Source organism: Octodon degus, unplaced genomic scaffold (assembly GCF_000260255.1).
Source record: "Octodon degus isolate 3935 unplaced genomic scaffold, OctDeg1.0 scaffold00226, whole genome shotgun sequence".
Classification (NCBI taxonomy): domain Eukaryota; kingdom Metazoa; phylum Chordata; class Mammalia; order Rodentia; family Octodontidae; genus Octodon; species Octodon degus.
In genome coordinates this window covers 1,880,585-1,901,746 of record NW_004524802.1, presented here as the reverse complement: position 1 = coordinate 1,901,746, position 21,162 = coordinate 1,880,585, and the positions used below count along the sequence as shown (strand labels likewise).

General features: G+C 60.6%; 3 protein-coding genes across 7 annotated transcripts in view; 2 read left to right on the top strand and 1 right to left on the bottom strand.

The window, feature by feature from the left end:
* Traf3 (TNF receptor associated factor 3) overlaps window positions 1–4,530 on the top strand; it is a 92,751-nt gene extending 88,221 nt beyond the window's left edge. For both annotated transcript variants that reach the window (XM_023705614.1, XM_004645393.2), the window contains 2 exons: window positions 2,772–2,946; window positions 3,476–4,530. In XM_023705614.1, coding sequence (XP_023561382.1) covers window positions 2,772–2,946; window positions 3,476–4,047 — 747 coding nt within the window. In that variant the 3' untranslated portion in view covers window positions 4,048–4,530. The remainder of the gene's footprint in view (window positions 1–2,771; window positions 2,947–3,475) is intronic.
* Window positions 4,531–12,029: 7,499 nt separating this feature from the next.
* On the top strand, window positions 12,030–16,144 carry Amn (amnion associated transmembrane protein). The gene is made up of 12 exons (XM_023705615.1): window positions 12,030–12,126; window positions 12,563–12,681; window positions 12,766–12,810; window positions 14,143–14,242; window positions 14,372–14,589; window positions 14,663–14,800; window positions 14,874–14,982; window positions 15,072–15,157; window positions 15,234–15,381; window positions 15,504–15,681; window positions 15,791–15,884; window positions 15,959–16,144. The coding sequence occupies exons 1-12, from the start codon at window positions 12,084–12,086 to the stop codon at window positions 16,049–16,051; spliced, it is 1,371 nt and encodes a 456-aa protein (XP_023561383.1). The 5' UTR covers window positions 12,030–12,083; the 3' UTR covers window positions 16,052–16,144.
* Window positions 16,145–18,389: 2,245 nt separating this feature from the next.
* Cdc42bpb (CDC42 binding protein kinase beta) overlaps window positions 18,390–21,162 on the bottom strand; it is a 52,477-nt gene continuing 49,704 nt past the window's right edge. For all 4 annotated transcript variants that reach the window (XM_023705610.1, XM_023705612.1, XM_023705611.1 and 1 more), the window contains one exon: window positions 18,390–19,604. In XM_023705610.1, the coding sequence (XP_023561378.1) occupies window positions 19,473–19,604 (132 nt within the window). In that variant the 3' untranslated portion in view covers window positions 18,390–19,472. The remainder of the gene's footprint in view (window positions 19,605–21,162) is intronic.

Below are 21,162 nucleotides of genomic sequence, written 5' to 3'. Positions count from 1 at the left end.
TCTGGCTCTCTGTGTGTGTGTCTGTCTGTCTGTCCGTCTGCTCTGGCTCTGTGTGTGTGTGTGAGGCCCTGGACTCTGTCCCCAGTGCTAAAAAGAATTAGCTGGTTTCATAACTATCTTGTCTCAGTCTCTTGTTGCTGAGATGAAGTCCCCAGCACCCCAAGTTAAAAGCGGGCAGGTTATTTGGTTCACAGTGTATAGAGGTTTGATGCATACCTGGCTGACGCCACAGTGGACGGCGTGCAGAGGAGAGACGGCTCTTGGCAGAAGGCAGCAGGAAAGGGGACAAGCTCCTTTCTGTCCATTATGTTGTCCACCCTTACCCCAGCAGTGGCCCCAAGCTGTAGACTCAGCCGCCTCTGAAAGCCTCCCCCAGGACTGCATGCAGCTTTGGGGGATGTCCAGACGCCAGCTGGGTCCAGCTTCGCTCTCTCCAGCAGCTGCTCATCCAGGTTTTCTAGAGATGCATGTGGTGTCTCCCCAGCTGTGTCTTACCTAGTGACCCAGAGACGCCCCACAATGACAAACCAAAACGCTGTGCTGCTTGAGCCCCGCTGATACCAATAGACAGATGGGAAGGGGTTCTCAGGTGGCCTCCCAGCAGCTGTCGCCATAAGTGCCTGCCTTGACCCCGCAGCGCCACTGAGAGGCCCCAGTGGTCTCTGTGCTTGCACTTCGAGCAGGGTTCCCTAGGAGCGCTCTGCAGTGCAGGGCCGCGTGCTGTTGAGAACCTTTCCTCTCGCTCACACTGGAGATCGGGCCTGGGAGCTGGTAGGGATTTATTAAATTAACTTCACTTGTCTTACACGCTGTGGCTGCCCGGGGCAAAGAGGAAATGCGAGGGAACAAGGTGTATGAGAAAAGGCTCGCACTGCCAGCATGAACCCCGTGGAAGGCAGCTGGGTGCTGCGCAGCGCTCCCACTCACTGCTGCCCTGTCCGTGACTGCACGCAGCTTAGCTTCTGGTAGTGGGGCCAGAGGGGCAGCAGGATGACAAGGAGGCCAGCCGGGGGCTGCTGCCTGACGTTAGCACACACTCAAGGCCAAGGAGGGCTGGCAGCTGGGGCCGGGGCCGGGGCCGGGGCCGGGGCGTGCGCCGTCGCCAGCTGTGCACCGCCCTGCACCTCTGCTCCACGTGGGCTTTGCACCCCGCTCCACCCCCTGGAGGTGGGACACGGCCTCAGCATTGCAGAGTGAGCGGGAGCTGAGCTTTTCTGAAGGAAGAACGTGGCTCAGGCACAGCACACCTGAGTACCCAAGAGGCTACCCAGAGACACAGATTCCGCCCTCAGAGAATTGAGTCACGACTGCATCCTCCTCTGCAGTCCGCGCACGTGCAGGGCTCGGGTTCACCCTGTCAGGCGCGCGACGCCCCGTGCCAGCTGAGCGGGGCTGAGGACTGAGTGTGGCCTCCCCTGGGCCCCCGTGCTTCAGGTTCGGGGAGGCCTTGCCTGGCCACATCGGCCTCTGCGCCAGCACTGGCCACGCCAGCATGAGCTTAAGCCAGTGCACGGCCTGCGCCCATCAGCCGGCAGCTCAGGTTCCCTCCTGGAGCAGAGCGGTGTCTCTCAGGCCATGCCTGGTTCCTCTTTCTCAGCCTCCCTCAGTCAGCCACTAGCACAGGGGGCGGGTGTAAAGCTTGCAGACACTCACAGCAGGAAGAAAGCTGGGCAGGGGTTCATACTTATCTCGGGAGGCTGAGACAAGAGGACTGCAAGCTCAAGCCCAGTCTGTTTGAGCAAGTTCAGGGCATCCTAGACTGCATAGACCCAGACTCAGAAAGTGGGGTAGAGGAGTAAGTGTGGCTGTAGGCTCGGCCCCCCTGAAAATGGGAGTCGTGAGCTGATCCAGCACTCCGCAGGCTCTGTCCCTGACCTGGGGAAGGTATTTTTCTAGAGCAGGCATCCTTTGCAGACACCAGCCAGCATTTTCCTTGGAGGAGCAGAAAGAACAGCCCTGCTGTGTGTGGTCAGTGACAGCCAGCCATGGTGCCAAAACCGAAAGGCTCAGAGCCAACAGGAGAAGCAGGACCACGGCCCGTACCCCAGCTGTGCGCCTGCCAAGCCTGCTGGCTGCCAGGCTCCCCTTCGGGCCGTGGCCTTCCTGTGACAAGTAGACTCAGGACCTTTACGCTAGGCCACTGTTGCCAGGGCACCATTTCTGTCCCTCTTTCTCTCACCAGGACCTAGCTGGATGAGGCCATCTGCAAGCCCTCAGCTGAGATGGTATTTGCTGTTGGGGCGTGGCATGGGGAGGGGGGAAGCCCCTCTCCAGAATGGCCCTCTGTGCTTGTCAGGGCCGTGGTGGAGTGGAGGGGGTCTCTCCTAGGCCCTCTCAGGGAAGCTGCTGCTGTGGACCAAGCAGAGATGAGGCACAAACACACCTGCAGAGCACCATCCTCTGGCCTGCTCCTGGAGCTCTGGGGAGCAGGGACCTTCAGCACTGTGATCCTCAGGTCCATGTGATGGGCAAGAGGCCAGGAGGGGTCCCAGGGCATGTGAGGGTCAGGCCACCCCTGAGGTCTGCTAGCAGAGCTGGTGGGGCCCTTGATGCAGGCAGGTGACAGGGAAGTGGCGCAGGGCAGATGCTCTGAGCAGGTGGCCGGGTCCTCCACCCTGACCTGAGCCCCACCACCACCCCTTCCTGGTGCCTGTCCGAGGCAGAACAGACTTCACAGGCTGGCACTGTCTCCTTGCCACTGCGGATTGGGTATGGCAGCCTCTTCTGCATGTTCTCACCTGTTTTTGCTTTCTGCCCCTTTGGTCTGGAAGCGAGTCATAGACAGCCAGGCAGAGAAGCTGAAGGAGCTAGACAAGGAGATCCGTCCCTTCCGACAAAACTGGGAGGAAGCAGACAGCATGAAGAGCAGTGTGGAGTCACTGCAGAACCGTGTGACGGAGCTGGAGAGCGTGGACAAGAGCGCGGGGCAGGCAGCTCGGAACACAGGTGGGGGGGCCGCACTGGGCTGTGGTCAGGGCCTTGACAGCGACCACGAGTGGGAGGTGAAGGGCGACGCAACTGCGCCGCCTGTGTGTGAGGGAGGGCAGGCCTGGGGGAGACCGCCTGGGGCTGGCAGCACTGGCAGCAGTGGCAGCTGCCGTGGGTTGCCCACCGGCTGAGCAGATGAGGGCCCAGATAGGGATGGGGAGTCCATATAAAAAGGCTTAAGGCTGGGAAGACAGGGTTATCCACACACATGGCCAAATGAATTGGTTAGAGATGGGGACAAGGGCAGCCCAGCCACAGAGCACGGCTGACCTTGTGGGCATCAGATGGGTGCAGGGGACCTTGAGGAGTGGGTAACTCCATGGTAGCCATGAGGGGTGAGGGAGAGGGCATGGAGGTACTGTGGGATGCCCCACCTCTACAGCAGCTGCCGTGGCTTCCCTGGCTGAGGATGGAGCCGTGGGCGCAGGTTTCCAAGGCCAGCCTCCCGCATCCTGTATTTCACCCGCCTGTCTGTCCTCCTCGGCAGGCTTGCTGGAGTCCCAGCTGAGCCGGCATGACCAGATGCTGAGCGTGCACGACATCCGCCTGGCCGACATGGACCTGCGCTTCCAGGTGCTGGAGACTGCCAGCTACAATGGCGTGCTCATCTGGAAGATCCGTGACTATAAGCGCCGGAAGCAAGAGGCTGTCATGGGGAAGACGCTGTCCCTGTACAGCCAGCCCTTCTACACTGGCTACTTTGGCTACAAGATGTGCGCCAGGGTCTACTTGAATGGGGACGGGATGGGCAAGGGGACGCACTTGTCGCTGTTCTTCGTCATCATGCGCGGAGAGTACGACGCCCTGCTGCCGTGGCCATTTAAGCAGAAGGTGACGCTCATGCTGATGGATCAGGGCTCCTCCCGGCGCCACTTGGGGGACGCGTTCAAGCCAGACCCCAACAGCAGCAGCTTCAAGAAGCCCACTGGGGAGATGAACATCGCCTCTGGCTGCCCAGTCTTTGTGGCCCAAACTGTTCTAGAAAATGGGACGTATATTAAAGATGATACCATTTTTATTAAAGTCATAGTGGATACTTCGGATCTGCCTGACCCCTGAGAGGCCGGCGGATGGTGGCTTCAGCAGAAGGTAACTCCTCTGGGTGGAACCGGTCTGTCTTCACTGAGGTCCTGAGTGCGGGGAGGACCTTGTGGAGCGGAGGATGCGGCAGGAGCAGATGCGGCCACGGGAGGAGCCCGCGGAGACGCCCCACCGTGCCCTCCCGTAGCCTAGCCGCCCTTTACTCTGAAGAATTATTTATCCTTTGACAAGATAAATATTGCCGTGAGAGAAGTTTTCCATTTTCATTTTTAAAGATCTAGTTAATCAAGGTGGAAAACATATATGCTAAGCAAAACAAACATGATTTTTCTTCCTTAAACTTGAACACCAGACACAGAACACACACGGAAGAGCTGGGCCTGTCAGCATGTTAAGTAGAAGGATAACTTATGAAATAATAACACAGTTCTGAATATTCGTTCTACAAATCAAGAGTGCAGTCTTGTTCCAAATATAGTCTGCTGTCTATTTTTAAGGCCTCATCTGGTCTCTGTTTTAATAATTTGTTTGTCAGAAGACCTGAGGTATACCTAGGTCTTTTTTTGAAAGTATCTAAATTCAGAAGTCATTTTTTAATTTAAAGTTCTACAAATGTTACTACAACATTTTACTTTAAAACATTGATAGACTGATATTTCTTGGAAGAAAATGTAAACTATCAACACTGGTTATCACTTGTGATAGGAAAGAGAATTCAACTTGTTGTTATTTCTCGTTAGAAATGTAAACCTTCAATATCTGTCGTAGTTAATGACACTACTTCAAAATTATTACGAAAGGAACGTTGCTCATGGATGCTGTGCATCATTTTCAGATTTATAATTGTTTTCACCCTAAAATAGGGCATTAGTTGAACTTTGGAGTTCTAAACAAAATCCTGTAGGTTTTTAAAATTCTGCCCCGTGTCCAGTGAGCTCTCCAGCTGCGGCAGCAGCCCCGCCCGACATCCTGGCTCCTCCCGGGTGGGCGCAGCCGCGCTGTGGGAGGCCTGGCGGGGCGCCTCCATCTGTCACACTGCTGCATGCTGTTGCAGTCTCTGAAAGTGATGTCCTTGCTTAGGGAAGGTGGCGTACGGTACTCGTGCCTTAGACGTGACATGCTGCTGCTTGACCCTGGGTTTGCGTTCGATGGGATTCTAGAAAGTGCTGGTTGAACCAGACTTCTCTCGCTCTCCGCCGCTAGATTTGTGTCTCCAAGGCCCTCACGCAGGTCGGTGCCTGCCAGGGATGCCGGGCTCCGTGGGCAGCTTCCAGAGCCCCCATGGCTTCGTCATCCAGATTCCAAATTCCAGGTCCCAGAGCTGTGTGTCCCCAAGTCCCCATATTGTCACATCCCCACCTGGCCCTGGACATCCGCACAGCTCCGAGCAGAGCCCTCTGAACACCCAGAGACCCTGCTGGGGAAAGGGGCTGCCTGCTGACCCACGCTCCCGCCGGGCACCGGCACTCGCCCTCAACACTGTTTACCGTCTCGAGCCCAACTGTGATCAGAAGCCTGGAGCCCCGCCTGTGCCCCTTTTGCTATGCACCATGCTCCACGGTGCTCCTACACGATGGGTGCTACACGCGACGGGTGCTTCTAGGCAGAGCCAGTGTGTGCGAACCACCACACCCGTGCCACTCGCCCAAAAGGCGCACCCATGACTGGCCAGCTGGGCGCGCGTCGGACTGCCCACCTCTCGGCTCCCCACGGTCGCGCGGTGACGGCTGGGTTGGTGCCCAGTGGCCCACCTTGTCTCTGGTGCTGCCGTCTGTCCTGGGTGTGCCTTCGCCCCAGTGCCTGCTGGACGTGCCCTCCGCTCATCTGCTTGTCCCCGAGCTTCACGCACCTCCATGCCGCACGGTTCCATGTGCTGCTCCCCCTGCTGTCCTGGGGTCCCGTGGGCTCGGCTGGCATCCTTGGTTCTGCCCCAGGGAGATGTGACCATCACGAGAAGGAAAGACCCGAGAAAGCTGGCCCCAGCAGTGACCTGGCCCCTCCAGGCCTGTCCCCAGGCTCTGCTCAACGCCTGAAGGCGGCACAGTGGGCCACAACCCCATCTCCTGGCGTTGGTCAGATGCCTGCTTAGTACCAGCAGGTTTAGGGGGTGTGCTTCCAGGGCTGGGTGAGCCCTGGAGACCTGCTCCAGAGCCATCCCTGTGGGACAAGGGGGCGCCTGGCTACACCTGCATCCACAGATGTGAGGAGTGACGTACTGACCCCGGGTGAGGCTGGTGTGCCCTGGCTGCTGCCTCCGGGTGACTGGTGCTGGAGAGGGGGTGGCGTGCTCTGCAGGACCCGCGGGGACTTGGTCCCGGGTGGCGTGGTGGTGTCTTGCCTGGGTGCCCCACACCACCCCTCGGTGCTCGCGCCTGGCAGTTAGGTGGTGCTCCCCACCGGGCCAGCACCTGCTGCCCCAACCTCGGTTCACAGGGTCCCAGCCCAGGAGCCCGGGTGGCCACAGCGCGTGCGTGTGTGCGTGCGTGCGTGCGTGTGTGCGTGCGTGTGTGTGTGTGTGTGTGTGTGTGTGTGTGTGTCTGGTGTGCACTTCTTAGTACCAAAACTGACAACATTCCCAGGGGTGCAGCTGTATTGCGCCTTAAACCAATGCTAAGTCCTTCGTGCTGTGACCTGTGCAAGCGCCGCTGTCACCAGGGCCACCTGCTGCAGGGCACTCGGGGCTGCCCAGGCCTGTGGTTCTGGACTTTCAAGGGAAGTGAGAGCCACCAAAAAGCAGGGCATCTGTGCTGTGGGAGGCCGGGTTGTGTGGGGGACGCTTGCAGGGGCTGGGATGCAGTGCTGGGGCCGTGGGACGGAGTCCACTTGGAAGCTGGGCTTCCCGTGTCCCAGCTGCACTGGGGACGCCACAGAGGCCCGGCAGGAGCCCGCAGGGGCGTACTCATGGTCACAAGGCCGCCGCGCTGCCCCCGCTGTCCTCGCAGTGGCTGCTGTCTGGATGGTGTGCCAGGGCGACTGGGAGGCTGTGTCCCAGCCCCTCCTCCTGGAGCAGAGCAACCCGTCTACTTGGTGCCCGCAGTGCTCCCCCAAGGTTCTGGCCTCCCAGCACAACTGGGCTGGTCAATGGCTGCATTTCCCTGGGTGTCTTCCTGCCACCTGTCACAGTCCCATTTCCTCCTCAGCCTGTGACCCCGGATGCCATGAGGTGCCACCCGCAAGCCCACTGCCCTCCAGGGTCCCCTGCCCTGGTTTTCCCCGACCACACGTGGCTGGCCTCAGGGAGGACATAGTGTCAGGCACACTCCCAAGGGGACCCAGCTGCCTCCGCAGATCTCTGCCCCGCCGGAGTTGCCCATCCCCAACTGAGGCTGTGTCCCAATGGAGGCCCCCCCCTTGCTGGGAGGCCCTAGAAGTCAGTGCACCTGCCTGATGGCCACCCAGCCAGTGGACAATGCCCTTGATGCCCCACAGGTGGGGGTGTGGGGGCAGCCCCAGAATAACGGCATCCTGAGGGGTGCCTTGGGTAGTTCCAGGACACCAGTGGCCACCCAGTCGCTGTCCCAGTGCCAGCCCCTTGTGCTCCCCTGTGTATTGCGCGAGCTGTGGGCAGTTGCTGTGGGCCTGCCAGACATTCCGACTGGCAGCGCTGTTTCTGGATCACTCTGGCACCGGTCAGAGCACAGAATCCCTGGGGACCCCTGGCCAGTCCCCCACCTGTCCCTCTGCCTGCACAGGCTGGCCCAGCTGGGGCCTTGGATGCTACTCTTTACATTTGGTCCAGATCTTTGTGGATGGAGCTGCAGGAGACCCGGGTCCGAGGCACGCCTGTGTGCCGGGTGTGCGTGACACGTGAGGCTCTGTCACCAAGTCATGTCTCAGCCTAGACCATGGTTCTGTCTTCTGTTTGCAAATCTCCATAGCTGTTTTCTCCAAAGTCGAATATGCCCCACAGGGCCGGGTCAAGCACGGTTGGTGCCAGGAGGGGACGCAGTCACCGCAATGGGCTCATCTTGGCTGGTGCCGGCTGTCGGACCCCACGGGAACCAGGGCAGCAGGGCCCATGGCTTCCCTTGCCCGTTGTGCCGTCACCGGGCCGGTGCGGCGGCGCGTGCTGCTACTTGGTCTTGCCGAGCGTCTGGTGGCTGCAGGCGGGGGGAAGGCCCAGGCCCCGCGAGCTGCCTCGTCGCTGTGTGACTGGTTCTACAGCTCAGTCCCCGTAGACAAGTAGGATGACCGTCAGCCGCAACCCAGTAACTAATTGGAAAACACAGAAGCCGGCCTTATTTCCAAGAATTTCCCTTCATCTCTCTAGGAGAACCCTGATCGCGGAGCGTGCAGGTGAGGTAGGCCGGCTCTAGATTTGCATTCCTTCCCTGGTGGTCCGCACACCTCTTGTGTTCAGTTCTATACCCAAAAACAAAGACCAAAGAAGGCCAGTCTCTCATTTGGCTGTACTTTTAATCTGCCTGTTTTACAAATTGCCGTCCGCAGTGACCGCATGCGCGGCCACCTCAGCTCCCGTGGTGGTGACAGTGGCGGCGTCCCGCATTCCCAGCACTTCTGAGAGGTTGGAGCGAGTTACTGCTCGGCAATAATCCTGTCGTCCCGGGGTTAGCAACGCGGCTGACTTTCTGATAGCATTACTATGGTTTCTGTTTCTGTTTACTGTATATCGTGTGTGGTTTTATTTGGTATTTATTTGTGTTTTGAGGTCTTGCGATGTTTTTGTGTTTCTGATGCTAATAACTAAAGTTTGTAAGACTGTAGAATGCGAAACTTGGAAATGCTAAACTGTCTTATTAGAGAAAAATAAACCTGATTAAGAGTCTTGGTCTCTTCTCAGCCTGCCTCTCACTGCCGGGCTTGGGCGAGGGTCCCGGTTCTGTGTGGTCCCTGAGGCTGGGCTGTCCCCTGGACATCTACAAAGAGTTGGAACCAGGGCCTGTGAGGCCCCGCCGGGGTCTGCGGGTTGGGCCACTTCGGAGCTTCCGGAGGCCCAGGGCCCCCTCCAGAGGCTGTGGTGTGGGTCCAGCCTCCGGGGCGCTCATCTGCGGGACCACGGACAGGCTGGCTCAGCAGCCCCTCGAGGGGCAGACTGCTCAGGGGCTGGCATGAGGGTTCGAGCTCTGGCCCACCCAGGTTTGCATCTGTGTGGGCCCTGGCAGCCACCATCTCATTGAGGGGCCCCAGATGAAGTGGAGGGGCCCTCAGCCCCACCTGCAGCTCCCACAGCTCTCAGCCTCAGCCCAGCCTCCAAAGCCTAGCGCAGGCCTCCTGAGAGGATGCTGCCTGCTACCAAGTGTGACCTAGGACCAAACCCCTAGGGTCCTCTTTCTGGCCTCACCCAGGGCACAGCCTGGCCCTCTGAACCCCTGCTCCCACCCTGTCAGGGGCCCCATCTCCTGGCTGGTCACCTCCACTGACAACCTGGGGCACCTGGCCCTGCTGAAGACATGCCCGGCTCGGATCTCAGAAGCCACATTCTTCTCCAGGGGTTTTCCTCTGAGCCAGGAAGGAGAGGACAGAAGCTCACTCCAAAGCTGGCTGCCTCGTGCTAGGTGGATGAGAAAGGGCACTGAGCCAGACCTCGCAGAGCACACTGGAGGCCATGTGCAGCCCTCAGGGCTGCTGGCTTGGGGCCAGCTCTGGCCTGGGATTCAAGTGTGGGGGTCCAGGCTGGCGATCTGTGGCACTAGAGTCCCCAAGCTCGGGGCGGGAAGGACACTGCCAGAGGATCCAGGTGCTTCCAGGCTGGCGAGGGCCCAGTGGCTTCTGTGTGGGCCGAGCTGTGTGCAGCACTGTGGCCACCAGGGGCCCAACTCTGCGGGGCCCACTTGAAATAGGAGGCACCAGGTGGGGAGGAGGCCGGCCTGGTGGGGCCTGGACTTCACACCTGTCCCGGGGAGACTGCAGCTCACAGTACCCACTACAGTGGCTTCAGACCCCGGCTGTGGGTCCCACTTCCTGGAAACAAAATCACCAATGTCACGTTTTAAGAAACACCCCTCAAGAGCTGGGCCCTGCGTGGAAAGTATCATGTTGTGCTGTGGCCCATAGCGGTCAGGTCCACTCTGCTGGTGCCCTGGGCTTCCCCTGACAAGCAGCTGGGTCAGAAGGGGCAGGGGACACTGGCCCACAGATCCCTCAAGCAGCAGCTTCAGGGGAGTCCTGCTCCCTGTTCTTAGCCAAGGAATGGGACAGGCTGACACCTGGGGGAAGACACAGGAGTCACCCTCCTGGGAATGCCCATCTGCTGGGATGGGTGGGAAGGTGGGTAGGCAGCCAGTGTGGCCACACACCAAGTGGGAAGCACTTCTGGTGACCAACCTGCAGCAGTGGCTGGGCCAGGCAGGCGCTCAAGCCGCTGAGCTATCTTCCTGGCCTCTGGCTACACCCTCTCTGTGGTCTGAGCTGGGTCCACCCAAGAACAGGGCGGAGCCAGGCAGAGGTCCCCACCTCCTCTCTGTGGGGCTTGGGGCCCAGTCACCATGGGGTAGGGCCCTGGCACTGGACACCCGACAGGTCCTGTGGACCCCTGCTAGCCTCAGCCTCGTCTGCTTCTCTGCTGCCCACTCCCAGCCCAGTCCAGTCTCCTCTCCAGAACCCCGGGTTGGGCAGGGACAGCACAGGCCACACTCCTAGCCCTGCCCAGTGCCCTTCACGCTATCCCCAACCTGCTGCCCACACACCAAGGGAGCCAGGGGCTGGGAAGGCCATTGCTCTGGCAAGCTGGCTGCAGCGGTTGGACAGAGGTGGCATGTTAGTATGCCAGTCCAGGATAGTATGAGTGGGGAGCCAAGCCTTGCCAGAGACTGAGCTGACCCAGCCTGCCCTGGGCAGCCCTGCTCTCCTCAGGGCCTTAAGTCCTGGCCGGCACAAGTGAGCACCAGCACAGCCTGGTCTCCTCCCGCACAACTTTGCTACCAAGGACTTGGTGACCTCCTGGCTGCCTGGGTTACCTTGAGTGAGGGCCTCCTGCTACCTCCTGCTAGCTGTCCCCACCCTGTCCCTCCTGGGGGTGCCCCTTCTGGAACTAGGATTGGATGTGGCAGGCCCCCTTCTGCTGCAGAAACCCCTGGCCCATCCAGTCCCAGAAGTCCCCAGGTCTCTTGAAGGCGCATGGCAGGTGCTGGTCCCTGGCCCACCTGCCTCCTGATGGTGGCCAGCTCAGCTGGACCTGCCCAGCTCGGGTACAGCCAGGCTGAGTTCCCTCGGCCCCCAGGGCTCAGCTGGCCCCCACACAACACTGCTCCTTCCTGTGACACAGAACAAACAGGATGTCGCCTCCAAGTGCCCCTGTGCCCGGGACAACACTTCCTGTGGGCCAGCGAGGGGGCCAACCTCGGGACCCCGAGCCACCTGCCTTGCCCACTGGCAGCTGGTGAACTGCGAGCAGCGGGGCACGCGTGGCAAGGGCCAGGTCCCCACTCCTAGTCACCATCCACCACGTGCAGGCCATGGCCCGGGTCCCTCCTCTCGGGTGAGAAGCGCACAGCTGAGATGTTGCTGGACACAGCCGCCACCTCTTGCCCGACCTGCCCAGACCAGTCCCGCGGATGTCCTACTGGCACACTCCGTGGTCCTCTGCCCCCACATCCTCACTGCACTGCCGTCCACCTCGCCGGCTCCTTCCGGTCCACCCTGTCTGTGCATCGCTCCTCGCCAGCGCCTGCCCCTCCCTCCTCTGCACACCAGCCTCGGCCACGCGTCCCCCGCGCCCCGCGCCCCGCACCTGGAGCTCCTCGGTCCCGCAGGCTGCCGCCCCCCCTTTCCTCACTTGACCCCCTCCCCCTCCCTTGCCCAACCCCCCCCCCCGCCAGCCCCCTTCCCTTTCCTCCCCTCCCTCCCTCATCCACCCCGCCTGCCACACCCTCGCTCACCCCTGCAGCGACCCCGCCCCGCCCGCGCACCACCTCGCCGCGCTCCCGCATTCCCCTGCCCCGCCCACCGAGCCCCGCCTCCCGCCCCTCCCCCCGCAAGGATGTGCGGCCCCGCCCCAGGGCGGTGAATCTGTAACCCGGACCCCACCCTCCCGGCCCGCGGCCCCAGGCCAGGGCAAAGTCTCCTTGCGTCGGGACCGGACGGCTGCGGCGGAGATGGGGTCGGTGGGCCCCGCGCTGCTCTGGCTCCAGCTATGCGGTAGGCGGGCGCCGGCTAGAGCGCGCGGGACTGGGGACAGGATCTTGAGATGCAGGGGGTGGGGGCGGCTTGGCCCTTGTCGGGAGCACAACACCCACCGGGCCACGGGTCTGGCCAGTCACCCTGCCTCAGTCGCTGTGGGCCACTCCTCTGCACAAGCGGCTTAAAGCCGCCTGGTTCCGCTTCCCGTCCCTGTCCCCCACCCCGCCAGCCTCATCGCTCCACGGGACCCTTGAGCCTGCTGTCAACTGGACCACAAATCCTCCTGAGGGGCGACTAGGGGCAGGACAGGGTCTGGGCGGGTCCTGTGGGCAGGGCACACTGGTGTGGGCTCTGCAGACAGATAGGAGTCCATGCACAGATCGGGCTTGGAAAGGTTGGGCTGGCACACCCGGAGGGAGGGACAGCAGGGACAGCATGGACGTCTCTTCCTCAGTGCTCACCCAGGCCACCTACAAACTCTGGGTACCTGACACCAACTTCGACACCGGCACCAACTGGAGCCAGAACCGGACCCCGTGCGCCGGTGACACCATCCGGTTCCCAGCAGACAAGGTGCCTGGGGACCCGGCGAGGAGGGGCTCAAGCCGGGCAGGGTGAGGCTGTGGGCCATGGGGGCGCTGACCGCCTTCTCCACAGATGGTGTCTGTCCTGGTGCGAGGGAGCCACACCGTCGGCGACCTGGTGAGGCTGGGGTGGAGCTGGGACACGTGGCCCGCCCTCTGTGGTCAGGACAGAGGTGGCCTGGGCATCTTCATTCTATTCTGTTGAGGAAAACTCCACACTCCTGTGTTGAAGCCAGTGGTGGCTAGGTCCCCCCCCCCACTGTGTGGCTCAAGATGAGCCCCTGGGGGCCCTGTACCTGTTGGGAGCTTTCCCAAGGTCCAGCTTTCACCGCCAGGCTGTCCTGGCGACAAGGTCACTTGAGCTCCTTCAAGACGCTGTCTGCAGGTCCCTACATTGGTTTCGGGGAGCTAGGGCTCTCCACTGCCACCTGCGGCCTTCTTGCAGCCAATTCTTGTTTTTTAAACTAAACAAGGTTTTATTGTTTTGTGGTACTGGCGACTGAGCCTAGATCCTCCTAATGAGCTACGTCTCCAACCCGTTTTTAATTTTTATTTATTTATTTTGCATTTGTTACAAGGTCTCTCCTAGTGGTCCTCCTGTTTCCAGCCTCCCAAGCGCTGGGATCACAGGGCGCACCACCACCCCTAGTCTCATTCACTGTCTCAGTGTGCCCCAGGGCGGCCGCACTGCAGGCTGGAGATCAAACCCGCGGCCTGCGGCCTAAGCAGGCACTTTCATCCGCTGAGCTTATCTGGCTGGCCCTCCACACCTTTTTTTCAAAAAGTTGGCTTTTTGGCTTTTTGAGACATTGTTTCGTTATATTGTTCAGGCTGGCCCTGATGTCACTTTGTAGCCCCAGCTGGTGTCGAACTCAACAACGGGGTTACAGGCAAGCGCCACCATGCCCAGCTTAACACATTTTTTTGAGAGAGGATCACACTAAATTATTTAGCTGCTCAGGCTGGGCTCGAACTCATCATCCGTCTGCCTCAGCCCCCCCCCACCCCCCCAGTGCTGGGATGAAGCTGAATTTCATCCCCTCCGGAGGGTGGATGGGCCCGGGCTGTGGCTGGACTTAGTGGTGCCCAGGCCCTGGGGTGGGGCACAGGGTGCTCCCTGCCCTCTCTGGCACACCTGTCACTGTTGGCTTGCGAAGACATAAAATGCACTTCCTGGGACCCAAGAGGCCAGGATAGTGATGGTGCGGATGAGGGTCACACCGCCGAGCTTCAAGCCTGAGGCTCTGTCCCCTGGCCCCGCTTGCGCTGGAGCTCAGAGTTGGGGCCAGGCCGTTTCTACCCTAGTCCTGACAAGGCTGTGCCCATAGTGCCCCCCGCCCGTCTCCCATGCCCAGGATGCGGGGTCAGGGGTGCAGCCTGACTTCACATGGCAGGGTCCCAGGGGCTGCAGGGTGCAGGCAGCCTGGTCCTCAGCCGGCGCCTCCCGTAGCTCCTGCCGCTGGATGGGGAGCTCGTCCTGGCTCCCGGGGCGGGGTTCGGCGCCGCGCACGCCCACGCAGTCTCGCAGCCGGACTGTGGCCAGGAGTCGAGTGAGAACGCGGGCCTCGTGGGAGGGCACGGCTGGCGGTGACTGGGGGTTGTGTGGGGCGTCCCCGGGGGCCGGGCTTAGGGAAGCCTGGCAGGATGGCCCAGCTCCGGCTGAGGGGTCGCGCCCCCAGGGGGCCCTGTGCTCTTCCTCAACCCCGACCGCTTCTCCTGGCTCGACCCACACCTGTGGCGCTCTGGCGACGAGGCGCCCGGCTTCTTCTCCGTGGACGCCGAGCGCGTGCCTTGCGTCCACGACGATGTCCTCTTCCCGCGCAACGCCTCGTTCCGCGTGGGGCTGGGCCCCGGCGCCCGCCGCGTGAGCGTCCGCAGCGTCTCTGCGCTGGGCGAGGTAAGCACACGGCCGGGGCCGCGCGGGCGCCCCCCTGCGCGCGCGTGCGCACGCCGTGACTCCCATCCCGCAGACATTCACGCGCGACGAGGACCTGGCCGCGTTCCTGCAGTCACGCGCCGGCCGCCTGCGCTTCCACGGGCCGGGCGAGCTGCGCGTGGGCTCCGAGGCCTGCACCGATCCTTCCGGCTGCGAGTGCGGCAGCGCCCAGGTGAGCGCCCCGTGTCGCGGCCGGGGACGACGGCCGTGGCCCTTGCTGACTCCTGCATCCCTCCCGCCCGCAGACGCTGCCCTGGGTCTGCGCCGCGCTGCTCCAGCCTCGGGGTGGCCGCTGTCCCCCAGCGCCCTGCCACAACGCCCTGCGGCCGGAGGGCCAGTGCTGCGACCTCTGCGGTAAGCGCCCGCCAGCGGGGTTGGGGGCGAGCTGACCCCTAAGTTTACCGTCGGGCTCCATCCGCGTTAAGCCCACCCTCTGGTGACAGGAGCCGTGGTGTCACTGATCTATGACAGCGCCACCTTCAACCTGGAGCGGTACCGCGCAAGGCTTCTGGATACCTTCCTGGCCCAGGTAACGCGCCCTGGCCGGCCAGCCCGACGCCCCCACCTGCGACCCGCGACCCTCAGCCGACCTGTCCCCTCTCCAGCCGCAGTACCAGGGGCTGCAGGCAGCTGTGTCCAAGGTGCGGCGTGACAAAGAAGTCGGCATCCAGGTGGTGCTGGTGGAGCCCGCTCCCGGGACGAGCAGCGCAGGGCGGCTAGGGCGCGCGCTTCTGGCAGACGCGGCGGAGCACGGTAACCACCTCTGGGCCTGGGGTCGCCTGTCCCCGTCTGGAGTCCCCGATCCTCCAGTTCTGGGGTCCCATTTTCCCTGCCAAGCTCCTTGCAGGTAGGAACCTCAGATGCTGTCATTGCAGGAGTAGCCCTTGGGGTGCTGTCGGCAGCGCTGCGGGAGTCTGGTGCACCCCTGGGGAGCGGGTCTGTGGAGGCTCAGGTCTCACCCGCGGCCCGCTGGGGGCTCTGGGGCGGCTTGGCCACCGGGCTGCTGGTGCTGCTGGGGACAGCGTTGCTGTTGCACAGCACTGGCCGGCTCAGGTACACGAGGCAGGGCTGGAAGCAGCCTGTGGGGTGGCGGGCTCAGGTGTGGAAGGGGCTGCCCAGGTGAACCTGGTGCCCTGGGCTCCCCTGCCTCCCGCCCCCCCAGGTGGAGGAGACACCAGGAGCCAGAGTCCCAGCCCACAGGGGGGCCCAAGGGCTTCTCTAACCCGACGTTCAGTGCAGCCACCTGGGAGAAGCAGGTGAGTGTGGGAGGTTGTGGGACCTCCTCAGGACCTCCTTCCCCCTCTACCTCCTTCCCCCCATCTCTCTGCAGCCCCCAGGGCAGCTGCCCAGCCCAGCACTAACCATGGACAACAGCTCCTGCTACTTTGTGAACCCACTGTTTGCTGCAGAGGCTGAAGTCTGATCCCCTGGCCCCCACCTCCTGTGCGGCAGAACCCCTACCTCAACACTGCGCCCCTGCCCTGAGCCTAATAAAGGGTTTTCTGCACTAGCGTGAGCACAGGCAACACATCCTGCCCCTCAGCCACGCTCTGCTGGGCCACACTGCTGGCGGGCGGGGCACTAGGCTCCCCATGTCGCCCACACCAAGCAGCTCAGCAGGGCTGACAAGGGAGAGGCTGGGCAGGGGGGCATGGGTATCAGTGCCACACGGTTCCAGAGAGCCAGAGGCCTCTCTGCTGGGGACAGAGGAGACAGCCCTGGGGTCTGGTAGGTCCGCCTGAAGCCTGGCTCCTGGAGAGCGCTGCGCCTCACAGGAGGCACCGGAGGGCGGGGCTTGTCGCAGGGTTAAACTGAGGGCCTTTATGCTGGGCTACACCGTGGTTGTGCGGCCAGGGAGGCCATCGTGCCTGTCACCTGCTCACTCACAGGTGCAGCTTGGCTGTCACGCAGCTGTCTCACACTCTGGCTTTTCTATGGCATTTGGGTCCCGTGGGTGTGACTTGCCACATATGAATGCTACATGGGCTATGAAGTCTACTTGTCAACGTGTTCACTTGCCCCCCAGCCCTGGGGGCTGGACTCGGGCCTTTGGTGTTCACTTTGAAAACACAGCCAACAGCCAGCTGAGCACAATGGCACATGCTGGTAACCCCAGCAGTCTTGGAGGCCGAGGCCGGGCCGTACGATCCCAAGTGTGAGCCCAGCCTTTGATCTGGAGCAGTGCCACCATCTGCTCCCGGACACTTTCCCAGAACTTGGCCACTCAGCATTCCCTGTCTCAAAAAAAAAAAGGGACAGGGATGTAGCTCTCAGTGATGTCCCTGGGCTTAATCCCCAGCTCTTAAATCAAAGTGGCTGACAGCAAGCCATGGTGACTCATACCTGTAACCTTGGCTACTCCAGAGGCTGAGGCAGAAGGATCATGAATCCTAGACCAGCCACACATGGTAGCTCACACTTGTAATCCCAGCACTCTGAAGGCTGAGGCAGGAGGATCAACACGAGTCTGAGGCCAGCCTGAACTCACAGCAAGACCTTGTCTCAAAAAAAAGGCTCTGGGGCTGGAGAGATGGCTCAGTGGTCTAAAGCACCTACTTGGAACAAGCTTGGCAAAGTACAGGGACCACGGTTCGATCCCCCAGCACCACATGCCAGCCAGCTGCGCCCCCCTGGTGGGCTGAGCTGGCCACACACACACACACACACACACACACAATAAATAAATGTTAAAAAAAAAATAAAAAAAAAAAAAAAAAAAAAAAAAAAAAAAAAAAAAAAAAAAAAAGGCTCTAAGCCACCTTGGGCAACTTGGTAGACTCCAACCAGCGCTTAGCCTCACGTTCCCCAGCGTGGCATGAGTGTCCAAGGCAGGGCAGGCAGGTCCAGCCACCCTGTCGCTTTGCCAACCACCTGCCCTCGCCACAGCCCACGCCTGGTAGAGGTTCTGCAGCCGCTGTTCCCCCAAGGGTTTCGGGAAGGGTCCCGAGGTCAGCCCTGCCAGGTGTATGAGGCGGGGGGCGATCGATTTGAACCCCTGCAGCAGGACTCCAGAGTGGTGCGCCTGACATTCGCCCTGTTCCCCACTGTAGTCACACATGCACTGGACCTGGGTCCCAGGGCTGTGACCTGGAAGCAGCTCTGCCCCTCCTCAGGTGACTGCTGTGGCCTGAACTTCTGTTGACTACACTCCCAGAAAAGCTCACTCGGTCACTTCCATCAAGTACCCAGGGTCCCTAAGGTCTCAGCTGGAGGCAGACAAATGAACCGGCCTGGCACGGCCCCATCTCTCTCGTGTCTGTGTACAGTGGCCTGCACTGTCCAGGACGCGGGAGACTCGTTCTCAAGCTGAGACCCCACCCCGTCCCCACCAGCACCCTCAGGAGAGGTGGAAATTGGCAGAAATGTAAGCCTAGTGCTGGCGAGGGAGCTCAGCAGACTAACCGCCTGCTTAGGCACGTGCTGGACCAAGATTCAACGCTCGGCACCATGTGCCACACCGGCCCCGGCCCCAGGTGGGCCGAGCCAGCCACTGAGACCCGGCGTGATGGTGCGCACCTGTAATCCCAGCACTGGGGAGGCAGAAAACAGGAGCATCACTGAGTCCAAGCTGCGTAGTGAGACCCTGTAGCAAATACATAGAAGGAAAAAAAAACGTAACTCTGATGTTCTGGGGCACCCGCTCCTGTCGTAGGGACATGGGCAGCTCTTTGTATGGCCGTGACCCTGTGTCTTCTCTGACTTCCACTGTGGGGTGCTCCCAAGTCCCCAGGCACACTTGAGGCCATCACCCAAACCAGGGAGAACTTTAAAACTTTCATCTCTGCTTTATTGACAGGTAAATTGTTCAAAAATGTTCTCACGATTCAATAATTACAAAGACTCAGACTTACATTAAAAAAGTAAAAACCAGAGGCCCCAATAGGGCCCTGCAACTCAGGCCTGGAAGGGGTGGGTCAGGTGGCGCTGGGTGTGGCACCGCTGTGGGCTGTGGCCTCGGCCACCTCGGCCACGTGCAGTCCTTGACAGCATGGCTGCACACACTGCCAGACAGGAGGGCAGGGAGCCTGTCCCAAGCTGGGGGCAGGCCACATTTGCTGCCACAGTAGGTCCACAAGCCTTTCGAGACAGGACCACAGAGCTGACCATGTGACACAGGACACAAGAGGGTGTGGGGGTAGATACATGAGGGCATCCCCAGGCTCGGGGCCAGCTGTGTGCAGTGGCGGGGCTATCTGCAGGCCTGACTGGGTGCTCCTCACGGTTCCATGTGGGGCAGGCGGGGCAAGGCAGGAAGGGGCACGGTGCCCACTGCAAGCTTCCTGGACTCCGGCTCTCTTGGCCAGCAGGCAGAGTGGCCTGTCTGCTCTGACACACGCTGGCTCTACAAAAGGAAGCAGCAGCAGGTGCTGATGACACTTCCTGGCTGAGACCCAGAGCAGACTCCCTCGCAGGGACATGAGGCACCGTGCCGGCCTCTGCCTGCAGCCGGCCGTGCAACAGGAAAGTGAAAGCGAGGCCACAGCCAACAGCACTGTCCTGTCTGCAAGAATCTCAAGACACTGGGATGACACATGACTTGTTACTAGTCTCCTGGGGGCTTGGGAATGGTTTCAAGCAACAGGGGAGAGACAGATACTGAGGCCATGTCCCTATGCAGGCGAGGCCTGGTGCTAGGCCGGCGGTGTGGTGAGGTGTGTGGTGGTCCCTCATGTGCAAATGGAACACGGTGCCGCTCAGCTGTGCAGACAAGTGATCTGGTCTACGCCACAGAATGTGGCATCCAGCCTGTCACTATATTATCATAAAGATTCATATCTACAGATGGACCCTCCATCCTGTACAACACTGCTCAGCTCAGGCTTGGCGCTGGCGGGGCAGCGGCCTCAGGCGTCGCAGGCAGGATGCTCCAGGCCATCGAGGGGCAGCTGGCTCCGGTGGGGCGAGTTGGGGCTTGGCGGGCCACTGGGGTTGGAGCTGTTCGAGGGCGTCGAGTGTTTGGTGGAATCAGAATCAGGCTGTCAACACAGAGAGGGGACAGGTGAGAAATCCGTGTGGCCTGCTATGGTCCTCAGGCCACGCATACACTGGCCACCTCTTCCTCAGGCTGCTGGCCACAGCTCGTCAGCCACTGTTCTCCTGCACTCAGGAAGGCCGTGGTGGTTGCCATCACTACAGGGAGGGGACTCCACAAGACCATCACCAGGTGACCTAAAGCTGCGGGACACCATACAAGGAAGAGGGGACAGCCTGTGGGTGGAGACAGCTCTCCCTGACATCAGCAAAAGGATGCTGCTCTCATTGCTGCTGAGCCGCACTGCCCAGGGGTCCTGGCCAAGGCCACCAGGAGAGGAAAATGCAGAGGTCCTCAAGCTGGAGAGGGGCTGGGGACATAGCTCAGTGGCACAAGTGCCTGCCTGGCAAGCACAAGGTCCTAAGTTTGATTTCCATTACTAGGAAAAAATAAAATAAATAAATAAAAGAAATGCCCAGTTGGAGCAGAAGACAGCTCTCTGCCTGCGGCTGACACAAACGCAGAGCATCCCACAGCCTGAAGAAGTCGGCCCAGCTCGGGGCAGACCGACCCGCTCTGCCCGTGACAGCAGCGGTGCCAGGCTGAATGAGCCGACGGGCCCCATGCTCAGAGCTCCAGGGGAACAACTGGGCCAAACTTAAGGGGAGCTGGGAAATCTGCACCCCGAGGCCAGTGTCGCTGGAGGAAATGAAGGCCTCAACAAATGGGAAGACGCCGGAAATGACTGACATGGTCACACCCCACGTGATCTACAGATTCAGTGTGACCCCGGAATTCCAGTGGCCTTCTTGCCCAAATGGAAAAGCTAGTCCTCAAGGGGCCGGGGAGATGGCTTATTAGAGTAAGTGCTTGCCCAGCAAGTGCAAGGTCCTGAGTTCAAGCCCTGGTACCACTGAAAAAAAGCTAGTTCTTAAAACTCCTATTAAAAAAAAGAACAAAAACTAATCTATGAAACTGTAAACAGCACTTAAGCAGGAAGAAAGCTGAAGGACTCATGCACCCCAAATCTACCTCAGAACATGCTGTGAAGCCTAACCACGTGGGCCTAACCTAAAGCCCGACAGGGACAGAACAAAACCTGCCCTCCACCAGGCAATATCCAACAGGCCGCTGAGCGCACACGTGGGAGAAGTGGCTGCAGAGCTCTCCAGGCCCAGGCGCGGGCGGCGGAGTGCAGAAAGACCCCAGCTTGCACCACATACAGCGTGGCTAGAATTACGAAACTCACAAGAAAACAAAAGTAAATCCATGACTTGGATCTGGCAAAGAAAAAACATAAATGAGATTTCACCAAGACCAGAGATTTTAATACAGTATGTGAAATGATGACCAACAGAAGCGGAGGAAATACTCGCAGAAGATGCAGCTGGAATAGAAAGAGACAACTGAGTTAAAACCTGGCTCGGGGGCTGGGGAGATGGCTCGGCGGTCTAAAGCACCTACTTGGACCAAGCTAAGCTAAGCAAAGCACAGGGACCGCGGTTCAATCCCCCAGCACCACATGCCAGCCAGCCCCGCCCCCTGGTGGGCTGAGCTGGCCA